This window comes from Urocampus carinirostris, chromosome 20, assembly GCF_059441175.1.
Source record: "Urocampus carinirostris isolate Australia breed hairy pipefish chromosome 20, RoL_Ucar_1.0, whole genome shotgun sequence".
NCBI classification, from domain to species: Eukaryota; Metazoa; Chordata; class Actinopteri; order Syngnathiformes; family Syngnathidae; genus Urocampus; species Urocampus carinirostris.
This window is the reverse complement of record NC_142368.1, coordinates 16,033,931-16,050,216: the sequence shown is the minus strand read 5'-3', so window position 1 is coordinate 16,050,216 and position 16,286 is coordinate 16,033,931. Positions and strand designations below refer to the sequence as shown.

The 16,286-nt window shown below is 39.3% G+C and overlaps 1 protein-coding gene across 1 annotated transcript in view; it reads left to right on the top strand.

The window, feature by feature from the left end:
* col12a1b (collagen, type XII, alpha 1b) overlaps positions 1-16,286 on the top strand; it is a 138,352-nt gene that overhangs the window by 84,649 nt on the left and 37,417 nt on the right. Inside the window, exons 41-51 of the mRNA XM_088325622.1 lie at positions 425-564; positions 972-1,101; positions 1,487-1,626; positions 2,001-2,130; positions 6,100-6,242; positions 7,291-7,420; positions 7,486-7,628; positions 10,920-11,049; positions 11,120-11,239; positions 12,313-12,459; positions 14,240-14,356. Of these exons, the coding sequence (XP_088181748.1) occupies positions 425-564; positions 972-1,101; positions 1,487-1,626; positions 2,001-2,130; positions 6,100-6,242; positions 7,291-7,420; positions 7,486-7,628; positions 10,920-11,049; positions 11,120-11,239; positions 12,313-12,459; positions 14,240-14,356 (1,470 nt within the window). The remainder of the gene's footprint in view (positions 1-424; positions 565-971; positions 1,102-1,486; positions 1,627-2,000; positions 2,131-6,099; positions 6,243-7,290; positions 7,421-7,485; positions 7,629-10,919; positions 11,050-11,119; positions 11,240-12,312; positions 12,460-14,239; positions 14,357-16,286) is intronic.

Genomic DNA, 16,286 nt, shown 5'->3' with positions numbered 1-16,286 from the left:
GGGAACGGGGTCGATTGCATTCTGGGACGATCTAGTCATATAATTGAATCTGGTGATGAGACATGGAGACGGCATTGACCGATCTGATCAACAAGCACAAGAATGTGCTTTCTCAGCAGCCCTAATGTTTTTTGCATGATTCATTAGTTTCCCTTTAAGAGTATGTTCCAATTTGGTATTGAGACAAATAAAATGTATTCACTCAAAATTCAATTTGCTATTATGTTGTATCTACATGGTTTCTCAAATAGAGGTCATGTGTGTTTAGTTCTATGTGTTTATTCGATACACCCTGTTTAAACGTTCTATATTATGGGCGAGTTGTCAAGTAATCTAATATCAGATATGGTTACGTAAATATGATCAAATATGGTTAAAGCCATCATTTATATGCCCCCCCCCGATAACTTCCCTCCCTCCCCAGAGCCTTTAAGTGGTGTGAAGAACCTGCGTGTAACCGACCCCACCACTAACTCTCTAAGAGTGCGCTGGGACCCGGCTGAGGGCGACGTGCGGCAATACAGAATCACCTACAAGCCTATCACTGGAGGAGACCAGATCATGGTGAGCTACTGTCCTTTGGTCGCCCTATGGTCTGCATTTCTATAGTGCTTTTCAAGTCAATGAAGACCTCTAAAAGCGCTTTACAATGTGCTTCACACTTAACCATTCACACACACTCACACACTGTTAGCAGTGTAAGCCATGCAAGGCAACTACCTGCTATCGGGGGCATTAGGGATTCAGTGTCTTGCCCAATGAGACTTTGACATAAAACACAGAGGAGCCGGGAATCAAACTTTCTTGATCGCAAGATGAGCGCTCTACCTTCTAAGCTAATGCCTACCTAACTAGACTAAATACTACCTTGAAAATTAAGCTTATTTTTTAATGCTACCTTTTTTTGTGTGAACCTTTCATATTTGAAGTACACACAAAAAAATCATAAATTTTTCCAATTATTTTTCCAGGTTCAGGAATCAGGCATTGTAACCAACACAATGCTGAGGGAGCTCTTGCCTGACACCGAATACACTGTGTCGGTCGTGCCCATCTATGCTGATGTGGAAGGAATGAGCATGTCTGACAATGGCAAAACTAGTAAGTACTTGAAAGTCTTATGGTTTTATTCAATCCAATTATTTTTTAGTAGCACTACAATGCTTGTAAACTGCCATGAGGCTCTTTAACTCCACCCGGCAGAGTAAAGGCCCACATTAAACCACACCACCTACATTGGATATTACCGAATCTTACTGCAATATGTATTCTGTGTAGCACTATTTAGTTATTCTATATAACACGCTACAGTGGGCATTTGCACGTCACACTGGGTATTTGTATATTGTATTCTTTTGGCTTTATTATTGTACTGTTCTCAGCTCAGGGATGCTGCTGGAAATGTGAATTTCCCTTAGGGGATGAATAAAGTATCTATCTATCTATCTATCTATCTAGAAAATTAAAAGACGTTTTCCTCCAACAGAGCCGCTAGGTGGGGTCAAGAACCTGAAGGTGACCGAGCCAACCACCAGCACACTCAAGGTCACTTGGGAGCCAGCTGAGGGAAATGTGCGGCAGTATCGACTTTTCTATGTGCCTGCGGCGGGTGGTGCTGAGGACATGGTTTGTGACCATGCACAAATGATTTTCTTTTTATGTAGGCCAAATATTACAGTTTTTTTTTGTGCAGTTAGTATTTCCCCCCTGGTGATTCAAAAAAGCATTTTTTTAATTCTGTTAATATCGAAATTCATCTCTGCATTTTAAATGTAATTAAAAGCATGCAAGCATTCTCTAATATTTTGACATTTTGGTCATTTTCCATCCGATTTAAACATCTTCCATTGTTGGCGAGCTTGTGAAATTCTTTCAAATGATTGATGTACCATGATTTAATGGCAGTCTGTTACCGGGGTAGGAATATTTTGCTTGGAATGCAAGGTTTAGTAATCTCATCACTCACATCCTGACTCCTGATTTGGTTTCTTTGTAATCAGGAGCAGGTATCTGGAGGAACCACCAGCAATGTACTGAGGAACCTGCTCTCAGACACCCCTTACACTGTCACCGTGGTGCCTGTGTACCCAGAGGGTGAGGGTCTGCGCCAATCTGAGCAAGGAAAAACACGTAAGTTCACCTTCGTTCACTCCTTCTTTGTGACAGATCCGGGGAAGCTCCATGTGCAAATAGCAAGATCTCACATAGGCGGTCAAAGTGGAAAAAAAAATAAAGGACCATGGATTGCCCATTGAGAGATGGTGTCACAACCAATTGTAAATCTGGAAAGTTCTTTTGCACATAAAAAAAAACAAGTCTGACATCCTGTCATCTGTGCCTGTATTTGGAAATAACAAAATAAACCTCACAATAATTTACATTGGCATCCATATATTTAAAAAAATTACCCTGTTCATGAGTTATGCTGACTGCAGATGGGCACAGTCTCAGCCCAGTCCCCTTTTAATTGGAGCACTGCGCCAAGATTTCACACTGTGTTCTAGTAGGAAACAGCAAGTTGAAGCTTTTGTTGATGTCTGTGTGATGCACCGCTGAACATTTTGACAGACTGAGGTGGCGAAATTGCTCACAGTCTGTAATTAAAAGAAAAAAAACTCGCTAAGAAAACAAAAAAAAGTTGAAGTCAGATCAAGTCACAATGATTTTATAGTCCTTAAACACAAATGACCATAACCACAGTCCCTGATCTAAAACCCACATGAGGACAAGGAAAAGCTCAAAATTCCTCAGCGTGAGAAAAAGTAATCAACTTTGAGAAAGGGTTACATATGAGGTAATCCCTCTTCCATGGTTAATAGGCTGCAATGTATGTTTTAAGGGCATCAATAGACAAAACACAGTCAACCTCAACAATAAACATATTGTAAGGAATATTTGAAATTCTACAAATAGTCAAATTGACTGCAATAACCAGCTTACCATCTCAAAATCTCAGCAGATGCAGCAGGACTTAGAGTTAAAGTAATCATTTCATTAAAATTGTACCCTGAATACAAACATTTGGCTACATAAGAACTCTAAATCCCACCAAATAGCATCCAAAAAATTCTAACTTTTGCACTAGTTGTGCTGGCGTTACCAATATTTTCACTTGGTCATGCTTCCTTTGTCTCACCCTTCTAAAAGCAGTTGAACATGGCTATATTTTTAAACACTCATCTCAAATTATTTATGATTGTTGCACCTCTTGAACATTTACAATCGCCTTGCTGCCAGATTGTTCTTAAAATCATTTGGTCGCAAGCACATTAGAAGCAATGGATCGTCCTGCAGATCTCATGAGAGGAACCAGCTAAAATTAAAAGGAATTAAGTAAATACTCATGATATTTGAAAAATGTAACTGAATATAATGAAAGAGTATTTTAGTATCCCGCACTACTCGGGGAGGTGGAGGCAATGTCTGAGATTGACTCACAAGCTGGAATGCAAACTAATTGGAAGGAGCAGACGAATGGAAATTTGTTGGGGTCTCACTGTGCTTATACAACAGCTTTTGTAACTACTGACCACATAGTCTGCAAGCTGTTTCCCTACCCATTACATCCTTTCGAGTTTTTTTTTTTTAACTCTCCTCGGACCTAAAGGGTCTCTGAGTGCCATGTATGCGCTCTCACACATCTGCTTTGCATTAGCGGGCTTTGACAACAAATCCGAGAGCTTTTCATTAAGGACGCTTTTACTCTTTTCCCTTTATTTGCCGCATCATGCTTTCCATCAAGGAGCCCCTGTGACGAACCCTTTCCCACGTAAATGTTTCACATTAGCAATCCAATTTGCATGTCTCACAACAGAAAGCCCAAGTAAATGGAAGAGGTGGTTTTGAAGTGACAGGTCTATTTGTGGACGGGAAAACTCCAACCCTATCCTATTTAACTGTAAAAGGTGATTGTGTCCTGAACTAAAAAAGCTCACTTCATATGGCACACAAAAGTAACACAATTTTGGTCCAATACTTGGGTTACTTGGACAACTTTTTTATGGTGAAAGAATCCGCCCCCAAAAAAAAAAAAAATAATAAAATAAAATATTATTCTATTTTGTAGACGAGCAAAAACTGAGTTACCAAAACCCAAATTTGGGTTATTTTGTATGGAACAAAAAAATGTGGTAATTTACTTTACAACTCCCAAACTAGACATAACAGACCAAAGCAAACTGGAGCTGCAAAAATAATTAACGCCTTTATAAAAACATTTTAAATCAAAAATAATAAGTGATTCGTGTTCTCCTTTAATATTTATTGTAAACATTTACCAGCTTTGATAAATGTTAAGAATGTTTTATCTGTGTTTTATCCTCCTACAGGAACAATACTTAATCTATATTTCCTTCTGTTAAGGTTAAACTTAGGTAAACACTCAAAAGGTGAAAAGACATCACAGTATTTTGAACATGTAAGGAGGGCCAGGAGAGAAGCTGTCAGATAAGAGAATTTCCTCCCTTCCTAAAACCCTCCTCCGAGCCCCCCCTTGAAGTGAATCTTCAAGGTTACTAAAAATAGATCTGCTGTAAAGTGTGGATATCAAAAAAGAGCAATGTGATTGGCCGATAGCGACAATTATGTAGTTGTAAAAAAAAAAACGTATTGTGACCCAAAATGAGGAACTGGCATCCTTTGAAATCTCCTTTTAATATGTCCATTAGTGAAAGCAGAATAAACCTATCCAGTTTAAGCTCCAGGAGGCCACCAGGGCCGGTGTCGGGAACAAAAGAGCCATACATGCAAAAAAATATTACGTTTTTTTTTTTGGGTACCACACCATATGTTTTAAGACATAAGTCAACAAAACCGCCATACCCGCTTCTCCAGGCAGAACATTTTATTTGTGTGTGTTTGGATGATTTAATCAGATCTCCTAAATAATAATAATAATAATGCCAGGGCCTCTGTCCCATATCAATATTAATATAATGTACCACTTAAAATTTGTCTACCTCACGCAGTGTTCATGCTCATTTTGACCGTCAGTTTTTTCCTAGATAATGGTTAGGGTTACAATGTGCAAGCAAAGTTCGTTTATAAAGATATCACAAAAAACTGCAAATATCGTCTTATTTAGCGCAGAGTGCACTGAGCGAGAGACCGAAGGAAGTGCAGTGTGCAGAGATCCCCCTACCTCTACAGCGCACCCAACCAAATTGCTCTGAGTGGTTTGCTGGCATTTTGAGGTGTTTACAGTTTGTTCCTTGGGTTTTCATCATAATGTATCTCAACATTGATCATACATCGTTCAGTGAACCTTAAAACGATGCCGTTTGCTTCTAACAACCTAAAAGAAATTGAACCATGTAGTCCAAAACAGGCCCAAAATAAGGATCATTTTGTTTGAACAAAATTTCAATCATTTTGCTTTAAACTGCCTCAATGAAGCAATTTTTCACAAAGCCGAAAATATTGGTTCATGTGAGAAAATGCAAAATAAAAGATTGGATTGTTTCACACATAAATGTATTTATAATACAGTCATAGATCAATATAAACGTTTCTGATCCAAACATTTATGTCAAATTACATAATATAAACACACTAAATCCAGGCCCGGCCCACCCTGGACTTCTTGCCAGCTAATAGCAGGAAACATGTAGGCAAAAACAAGCATTCTCACTCACCACAACTCAAGGGAGAAAATGAAAACCCTAGTCAGGAAGACTGGAGCCGAAATTCAAACCCCAAACCTCAGAACTGTGAGACAGACATGCTAATCTATTTTACATCCCTCCATACCACATGGATACCTGTAAATCACATTTATTTCTTTTGTCTACATGTGTGGAAATAATTCTTTTTTGCTGCATTTATCTACTAGTCCAGATTCCCATTTATAAGAATGCTTGTCATATCAAAACTCAGCAGTTTTGAAAAACGGAATGGCAGAAATAGTCTATCTCTATCCGCGCCAGTGTTATGGAACACAAAGACAAGTGACTAGAAAAGAGTTGATAACGGAAAGCCATATACAAGTGATTTTTAGAGTTACCGTAACAAAATTGCTGGTCCTCTGTGTCCCTCAACCAATCAATGTGATTGGAGCCCAAATGATAAAGTATAAATGTTTTTTTTCTTTACTCTTTGCAGTTCCTCGCACGCCCCCACGCAACATCCAAGTATTCAACCCCACCCCCAGTAGTCTCAACGTGCGCTGGGAGCCGGCCACTGGCCAGGTGCAGCAGTACCGTGTCGAATATGTCCCCTGGAATTCTGCCTCGCCGCCTCAGTCGGTGAGTTTCGTCATTTATTAATGGCTTTTTACTAATATTTTGGAATTGGAAAAAAATAAAGAAAAAATGTTTGCCGTCCATATCGGTCAAGGTTTTAAAACAGGGTTTCAGCGAATCCTTGGAAAAAAAGGCTTTAAATTCATTATTCTAAAAATATCGGCCTTAATTCGCTTTAAAATGTCTTAATTTCAATTTTGGAAAGTCTTAAAATGGGAAAACATTAATAAGATTTGTTTAAACTAAAAAGATTTACAAACAATTGTCTTTTTTAATAATTCACCAATTTACTTTCCTAGCAACATTGAACACATTAACAGAACTATTAAACCGGTGATGTGGTTTCAGTCAAACCTTTTACAGCAAACAATGGCTTGGGTCTACCCAGAATACACATAGCAACTTACTTTCGGACCATGGGAAAGTGTACATTTTTAAAGAAGTGTCTGTCCAATGAACATTTTTTACCATGGCTGAACTCTGTGCCAGGTAATGTGAACGGCCCACAACTTTTCTTGTGCAAAAAAACGTTTTTTTTTTTTTTTTTTTTTTTTTTTTTTTTTTCAGTTATGTTTTTTTTCTAACTTGGTTTAAAATTTGATTTCAGAAGGCATTCAAAAAGACTTAAAAAGTCTTGAATTTAACATGCCTTAAGCTGAAGGTTCCCTGTAAAATATGCAGTGCCGTTGATTGATTTTGATGGCAAATCCCTGTTTTCTGTAATAATCCTCCGGCACTAGATACATACAATTTTTTTAACATTCCATCAATTATTTATTTGCCCTTTCCATTCGTTTCTGCTTTGACACCCCTGATGTAAGGTTTGCTAGGTTTGTAATTGCCCTCAAAGCTTCTCCATCCATGTTTACCGACTGTTGCATTTCAGAATTGTTTACATCTGTCGTCGGATGTCTTTGTTATTATTTGGCAGCAGCGATCCTTGTACATAATGTGGTGTTGATGATGATGATATGTGTTTGTGGTGTTACGCTCCGAGTTGCCAGGGATGACCGCACCGTGACATCAGCGTGTTGTTTGACTTTTTGCAAAGGTGCTGGTTCCCGGCAACGTCAACAACGCCTTCCTGGATGGCCTCATCCAGGACACCCCTTACCGGGTCAGCGTGGTGGCCATGTACCCTGATGGGGAAGGAGTGTCTCTGAAGAGCAATGGCAAAACATGTATGGATGTTTGAAATCTACTTTTTTCAGGGATGAAAAATGAATATAACATTTTCTGCTCTTAGTGCCGCGAACTGGACCTCGAAACATGCGCGTGTTTGAGGCTACCACTAACTCACTGACCATCGGCTGGGATCATGCCGAAGGTCCAGTGAGGCAGTACCGCATCGCTTACGCCCCCATGACGGGAGACCCCATCACCGAATATGTGAGTAGTCAAGATGTGTTGACTCATGAGGGGAAAAAGTGACGCTTTTAGGGGTCATTTTGAATTCAGGTCAATTTAAGCCAATCCCACTGCTCGGCGTTGCTCGGGCCTTCAGACTAAGTGGTGAGGTCACCCGTCCTTGCGTGAGCCATCAGCTCATAAATCACAAAGTGCTGATTGGTGAGAGTAATTACAAGACGGCTTTAAAGTAAGTCATCGCGGCCATTAAAAGGGAATTCATGAGGAGCTGAATTACATATGGCAGCTGTGAGCCTCCGGGTTTGCACATCAAGGAGCTCAGCTAAAATTTGGACTAAAAATCCAGATACTGAGATTGGTAGAGGTTAAGTGAACACTCACTCAACATTATTGTGTAGTTATGGCTCGAGGTACTCTTATTCAGGTGTTGAGTTTGTGGACCAAATCTTGGTCATCAAAACAAACTATGTTTGCTATGGCCTCATCTTCTAAACCAATTTCAAATTGTTTTGACTGGATCCAAAGTCTTTTTATTTTTTTGTCTATTTCTTTTGAAAACTACTTTAGGATATGCACACACACCTAGGTTTGTAGGATATTTGAGAACAAATAAGGAAATTACGAATAAATAATGATGAGTCCCGTTCGACCGCCAGAGGCCGTGCTTTTGGCGGTCGGTAGAGATGATATAGAACTGAAGTGAACCAATTATTGTGTACATTTGCGCCTAATAATGGTGCGTTAAAAGGAATCACGAGTGACGTTACGCTCATTTATTTTGGGTCTAATTTGAATACACTGTGAATATCTGCATATTGTTCTTTTGAGAATTTCATTGGCTAACTAATGATCATAATCATTATTTGAATCAGTTACTACCGGTTGAAGATATTTAGAGCTAAATGAGGCGTTTTATCAAACAGGCCCTTAAAGGCTAATTCAGGCTATGGACTGTGAAAGCCTGCTTTTGGCTGAAAGTGGTGTGAATCAAAAGGTCAGAGGCTAATGGCCATATTGGAAATAATTTCCGAGTCTGTTTGTTCACGGAAATTATGTGGCGAAACGAACAGATTACAAGGGACGTCCAACAATGCAGGAATGCTTATCGGCAGATTTTTTTTTTTTTTAATCCGTCTGAATTATGGTGTGTTTTGAAGTAAATATTTTACACGGTTGGATTTGCTGGACAGTCCTGGATGTAACGACTCTGTTTGCAGAATAGCATCTTACGAGCTGACTACCTTATAGGTTTATCTATAACGGCTTTATAGTTTTCAGGTATCTTGTTTCAGACTGATCGTGATGTTTCTGTGATGAGTAGATTTTGAAATGGTCATTCATATCTTGAATCCCAAGAGTTTAAGCTTTCCAATGGTATGTGACATGACGTATTTCGGTGACTGGAGACATCGTACAGACACCTAATTGTTTATCAACAGTCCGAACATCGGAATGTCAAGTTAGTATTGCAAGGGCGACTTTCAAATTTCTCTAAAATAGAACTTCTGGTGTCCAAACTATAATTACCTTTACCTAAAAGCAAAATGAAAATATATGATAATACCAATTAAAGAAAAAGCTTTTGTTAACCTCTTTTACCAGGTGGGTTACATTTTGCTTTATGATATTCTCTGGTAAATGTTGGAAATAAACTTCATATTAGAAAGGTAGGTTTGTCCTCTATTTTGATTATTAATATGTCAAACTACATTAGAGGATGGAACCTTTGTAGTTGTTGATTAGGTTTTGTTAACAAAAGTGACCAAATGGCTCATTCACTGGAATTATTAATTTAATCATTTTAAATTATCATCTTGTATAGACTGATGGAATGTGTACAATGTTCAAATAGGTATTGACTTTCAATGACCTTTTTCTGTTTTTGCTTTTGTTTGTGGCTAGTTGCTAATACTGGGAACATATGTCAGTTTAAAAATATTACATTTAAGTTTCCTTAGTTAGTGCTATATAAAACATGGTACCAATATTGCCTATGAAGGTGATTAGCACATAAAAGTCCTACTAGTTGTTAGCGGCTCTATCATTAGTTACCTTTGTCTTTGGGCGGCTAGCAGTCCTTACTCGCGGCTGATAGCAGCCGTGTTAGCAATGTTAGCCAGATTAGCATTGCCGATGCGTGAGCTGCAACTTTTGACGACCAAGGCACCGACTGAACGTTGCTACTCGCGTATGCTAGTGCCCACATCAGCGACAATAGCCGCATTAGCTTCCTCACCTTCATTAATTGTATGATAAATTTGATGGAGTTAAAAAGAACTATTGATTTAATTACAGCCCCATCTTATATCAATTCAAGAAGCCCAACCTTGGGTTTGAACCTTGTAACTGAAAACCCTAAAGCAGAAGAACCAAGCAATTCTTGTCCATCGTTTATCGGACTAAAACCCTCTGCGGAACGTGAAAATCCGCAAAGTAGCGTTGACCCTTCATAAAATCCAGAAGGCTCAAACTTCCCTCGAGATGACGTTCTTACCGACTGAGAGTACGACTAACAAAATACCAACTTTAGATATACAAATAAAAACAGAGCACAGAACTTCAGTAAAATGATTGATCTTTATTTTCATTATAACAAAGTTCTACGAAATTTGAGGGCTTCTCCTTTCAGTGTAATAAAGCCATTTGGAGAGCAGCTGAATAGTTGCAAGTTAGCATCAGTTATCCTTTAATTGGGCCAGGTCTCCTTGATAATTTAAACATAGCCGTTCCGACTGTAGAGTTTTCCACGAGTTGGAGCTCCAAGTCATCCGTTTCATGGATAATAGATCTGGCGTCGGTGAGATTCAGGTTTGGCAGTGGTAGCTTGTGAGAGTTCTTATGTAGCCAAGCTACAATAGGCCAGACATGCTGCGCCACTATGCCTTCTCTCTCAACACTGTCTCAGTCTCTTCCTCACCTGATAACAATCCATGAAACACCCGCTGGTGATCACCATTTCTTTGTGCTCTTCTGAGTTTCCTCAGAGTCCAATTTAATTGCTGAAATTATTATCAATGTAACAAGCATCTAAAAGCCTAGCTGTTGCCATGCCTCGCAGTTTGTTTTGAGTGGACCCATTGACTTGTGTACCCGCCCTACTCTTTGCCTAAAAGTATACACCAGCCTATCACAGCAGCGCACACAGTTGCGTCCACCAACCATGTCTGCTGCAGAACACAATGCATGATATGTTGATATCAATGAAAATAAAGACCGTTCGATTCAAAATCCGCAAAGCAGTGAACCAGCGATGCATGAAGTAGTTTGATATTTTTTGTGTAATCAAGATTCGTTTTGACTTTGCCTCTTCAGGCCACGGTCTCAGGAAACCGAAACAATGCCCGTCTGCTCAACCTACAACCCGACACACCCTACAACATCACAGTGGAGGCCATCTACGCCGAGGGTCCTGGAGGACTCCTCAACGGCAACGGACGCACAAGTGATGACTATGACTGTGCAACAATCTTAACCATGCGATCCTTTGCCAACATTTTGTTTGTTGCACGCAGTTGGCCTGCTGAGCCCGAGAAACCTGCGGGTATCGGACGAGTGGTACACGCGGTTCCGAGTGGCCTGGGATCCAGTGGAGGCGCCAGTGGAAGGATACACTGTCATATACTCACCAAGAGGTTGGATTAATGACAATTGACGTTTATTAAAATAGAGTGCAGTGAAAAAGTGAACTGATATCTAAGTTTTATGCACATTTGTCACTCAAAGGATTTCAGACCATCGAACCAATTTCAATATTAACACAAGGAAATACAAAATGCACTTTTGAAATGTTGATTCTATTAAGGCACAAAAAAACTATCTGGCCCTATATAAAAAACGAATTGCCTGTAGAACGTAATAGCAAGTTGGGCCACCTTTGGCAGCAATCACAGAAATCAAACATTTATGATAATTGTAAATGTGTCTTTCACAACGCTGCGGAGGAATTTTTAAAGTCACACCATAGCATCTCATTCGGATTTAAATCGTGACTTTCACTTGGCCACACCAAAACTTTCATTTTGGTTTATTTGAGCCATTCAAAGGTGGACTTGCTGGTATGTTTTGGAACGTTGTCCTGCTGCATGATCTAAGAGCGCATGAGTCTGAAGGCACTAATGGCTGGTCGTTCTCCTTCAGGATCTTCTGGCAAAGACCAGAATTCATTATTCAGTCAACTACAGCAAGTTATCCTAGTTCTGAGGCACCAAACCAGCCCCAGACCATCACACTGCCACCAACTTTACTGTTGGCATTATGTTCTTTTTGGCAAATGGTGTGCCCTTTTTACGCCACATGCAACAGGCTACTCATCTGTTCACAGAATGTTTCTTTCAAAAGTCTTGAGGATAATCAAGATGCTTTTGGAAAATGAGACGAGTCTTTGTGTTCTTTTGTGACAGCAGTGTTTTACGCCTGGGAACTTTCCCATGGATGCCATCAGGCCTGAATATGAGGGCCATTACTTTTTTTTTTTTTACATAGGGACATAAAGTTCTTGATCTTTTTTGTGCCTTCCTCAATAAATAGGATCAACATTTCATAAGTGAGTTTTGTATTTCTTTGGGTGGTTTCCGTGTGTTATTAAAATTGGTTTGATAATGTGAAACTTTTGATTGGTAAATATGCAAAGTACACAAAATTCACAATATTTTTTCATGGCACTTTATGCAGCATCTTGCTTTGACGCTCCTACACTTTCCTTTAGGCTCCAACCAGGCCGTCGACGTCTTTGTGGGCGACGTCAGCTCATACACGCTGCACAACCTCAAGCCCGGAACCACCTACGACGTCCAAGTCTTGGCAATGTACCCTAGCGGTCGTAGCGCCCCTCTCGCCGGCCCGGGAACCACATGTATGTTTTGCTTCGCTAAGACATGTTAGCTTCTGGCACTAGCTAGTTTGCTACCCATTCTTTGCGTGAAATGGAGAAAGAAACTCTTCTGTATTCCCTTTTTGAGGGAAACAATCGAATTCTCTTATTATAGCTAATACAAAAAAGTTAAATTTTATAAATTGTATGGAAATCTTTCATCAGAATTAAGAACTCTGAACCATGGGTGCAACCAGCCCGCTTTTGGGGGTGCCCAAATTTAACCCAAGCACCCTTAACATTATAGCATTTTCAAAACTCTTTACCTTAATAAATGACAGCATATGATTAAAAATATAAGATGAAAATGAAAAAAGTAAAACAAAACACAAATGTGGACAACGCAGCGTCAGAAATACTCCACTACTCGCCACCTTCCTCGCTCCCATTCTGCTCGGCTAGTGTCATTTGCGGCATAGGTACAGAGTGTGGAGGCTCCAGTGTATTGCGGTGAGAGTATTTTATACAGTGGTTATGCTGATCGACTTAACCACCCAATACCATGACTTTGTTATCATCAACTAATATTAGTCTTCATTTTAGCTGAATTGAATCAAATGGCAGCTGCATTCGACACTCTGTTATCAGCACCCCCAATGCTCTGAACTTAAAATCGCCTCTGCTCTGAACATTACATTTTTTGCTATTTGATCAATTGTGATCGAATAAACAATATGCAATTTTAAAGCTCACATTCTTAAAACTGTAAATCAGGAGTGGTAATCAGGTGGCCTGTTGCCAGGATTAAGCCTGCCAATTGCAATGCCAACCACTTTACATGTCCACAAATATACAGAAAGGGATTAAAAATGAATGTGAACATATTGGGGATGGGTTAAAATTCCAGTCTTGATACCATTCTTTTTAAAGTACTGCTACTCATGATAGTAGCCAATACTGGTATCATTAGCCTTCTTATGGCCTTTTATTCCACAAACAAGTACCTGAAAACAAAGGAAAGGCAGACTTCCATTAATAGAATATATTTTGGGGCATTTCAAATAATTCTGTGCGCCAGTGGTCGGCAACCTTTTCTATACCTTGGCCCAATGACAATACCGATAAAAATAAGAATAACTAGCCAAAGTTCAATGTGTTATTGATAGACCACTATGGATCTTGATGATATTAGATTTGATCTCATCATCACACTATTTTTACTCATGTAACCACATTGTACGTTGTTTTGGCTGATTCCTTTCCCATAATGTTCCATACAAAATTGTACACCGGAGCACTGTGAGTAAAAATAGTGAGATGATGGGATTAAATGTAATGCCTTTTCCTTTGTCATTTGCAATCTAAGTAGCCTAGTGGTTAAGATTAGACGCCTTCACTGTCGCGATCCGGGATCAATTCCCTTTGCATTCAATGCTGAGCAAATTAAGTCAGCAATATTTCTGGACTTTTAAATGCTCAACTACACCGATATACTACCGTAAAACCTCAGTATAAGGCGCACCCAAATTTTTAGGGTTATTTTGTTGTGAAAAAAAATGTGTGTTTTCACGAATAGATACAGTATAAGCAAATGGTAAGGCAATTCATTTTATTTCTGTGCGGCCCTTTAGCAAACGACCCACATCCCGGTACTGGTTCACAGCCTAGTGGTTGCTGACTACTGCTTTAATCTGTCAATCATTTTAAATTAGTATCTACTAATTGTATCTGTAGGTCACATCAGATTTCATTACTACTCAAGATTGGGTATTAGTATCCGTCCAAACAAAAAATCCCTTAAATATATTTATTTTTTCTCCAGTATCTCTGAGCGTGGCCAACATTGAGACTTTCAACATCGCCCACGACAAGTTCTGCATCAAGTGGACGGCTCACCGAGCGGCCACGTCATACCGCATTCGCCTCAACCCGCTGGACCGTGAGTGGATTTTCCCGCTATTACTATATGTCACGTCCAAACGTGCCTGGCGGCCAGCCGCTAGCTTTAGCGATTGAACCCGTACGCCCCCGTCGCACATGTGTGGGAAGACCAACAGATGTTTGGGGGTGCGTCCCAAGTTGATGATGTCATTGGCGTGTGGGGTATGCTCATTTTGACTGTGCTTCTACGTGTGGTTAGGACATGATTCAGATGTTTGAATAAAAGGCAGGCCGTGAGCAGGGTTGGAAGAGTTCCTTTAAAAAGGTATTCAGATACAGTTACAAGATACCTGTTGAAAAATGTAATCAGTAACATAATCCGAATACTGTAATATTGAAATAATGTAAGTTGATTATTTTTGATTACTTTTGGATTACTTTATTTTCACGACAATAGTGCGCACTGTGTTAAATGGCGCAGTCTTCCTAGCCTGTTCCATTAACCTGACATGCATGGTTTTGGAATGTGGGAGGGAACCATAGTGCCGGAGGGAGAACATGCAAACTCTGCACAGGGAAGCTGCGGTAGCTAGAATTGAACCCTGGACCTCCACGATGTGGGGCTGCGCGCTAAACACCTTGTTGCCACGCCGCCCTAATCGAAATGATGATGGACACAACTTGCATTTTGGCTCAGTATGTATCCGAAATTTAGTGTAGATAAAATTGTAATCCTGCAGTGTAATCCATATTTTTACTAACTGTACCTGTAATTTGATTTTGTATTTTTTTCCTGTAATTGTAACTGAATACAATTACATTTTTCTTGTATCCTTATCACGTAACGTCGTTACTCCCAGACCCTGGCCACAAAATATTTAATACAGGATTAAGCAGGAAAATCGTGTATTATAAAATTTCAAACTACCATTCCAGAGTCATTTTTTCATCCTCCCGGCCACGTCAATTGTCATGTCAATGTCATATTCGGTCTTGTAATCTGTTGTAGCAAAGTGATGCTGTCGACCACCGTGTCTGACTCGTAACCAACAAGCTGCTCTTTGATTCCCATCTGTTTTACATCGATGTCCCGATTCGGGTTAGACGTTGAAGAACCGAAAGAGGCAGCGTTAAAAAAAAAAAAAAAAAAATTTAAGACAGAAAATGTCATTTTATGTGCTTGCGGCCGAATGACGTTATTCAGAATTTTAAACCAACCATATTCTTGTTATTAACTGTTTTCCACGTAGTAATGAACTTCCCCATCAAAACCGTATGCTCTTTTAGGTGATGTTGTACAGGTTGGTTGTACTTTGAAAAATGACATTTATGCAAAATAATTACCGGTATTACAATTACCATAATTTTCAGACTATAAGGCGCAATTGATTATAAACAACACACTAAAAAAAAATTCCTTCAGCTATTTGTGTTCTATAAGGTGTACCTGACAATAAGGTGCATAAAATTGACTTTTACAAGAGAACATTTAAACAATTTGACCCAATTTGGGGTGATATTTTAGAGAAATATTGAGCTATTTGCTATGTACTTAAACCAAAGTTTTTTGAAAACTGTTTAATTTTTTCCTCCAAACAAATGTTTTTGTTTCTGCAAACAACCCAGGATGTTGGAAATGACTTACCCAATTTTTGGTTCGGTCCACTTTTGACTTATTTTTGTAAAATTTTTGTCTGGTTGATATGTTTTAACCGGATTCACTCTCGCATGAAGAGAGCTATGCTTGTAAAAAAAGATTAAAAAAATCCTTGTGCAAATGTTGCTATACTGCTGCTCTTATGCCAAAGCAACACTATTAGAGAATGTCTTTCAGAGTTGCTCATTATTTTAAGTTTTGTAAAAGGCTTATAAGGAGCATCCCCCCCCCCAAAATAGTCTTTTGTCACATATTTTTATCATGCAATACGCACCAGACTAAAAGGCACATGGAATTTAAACCGCAGTCAGAGCTACCGTATTTATTCGCG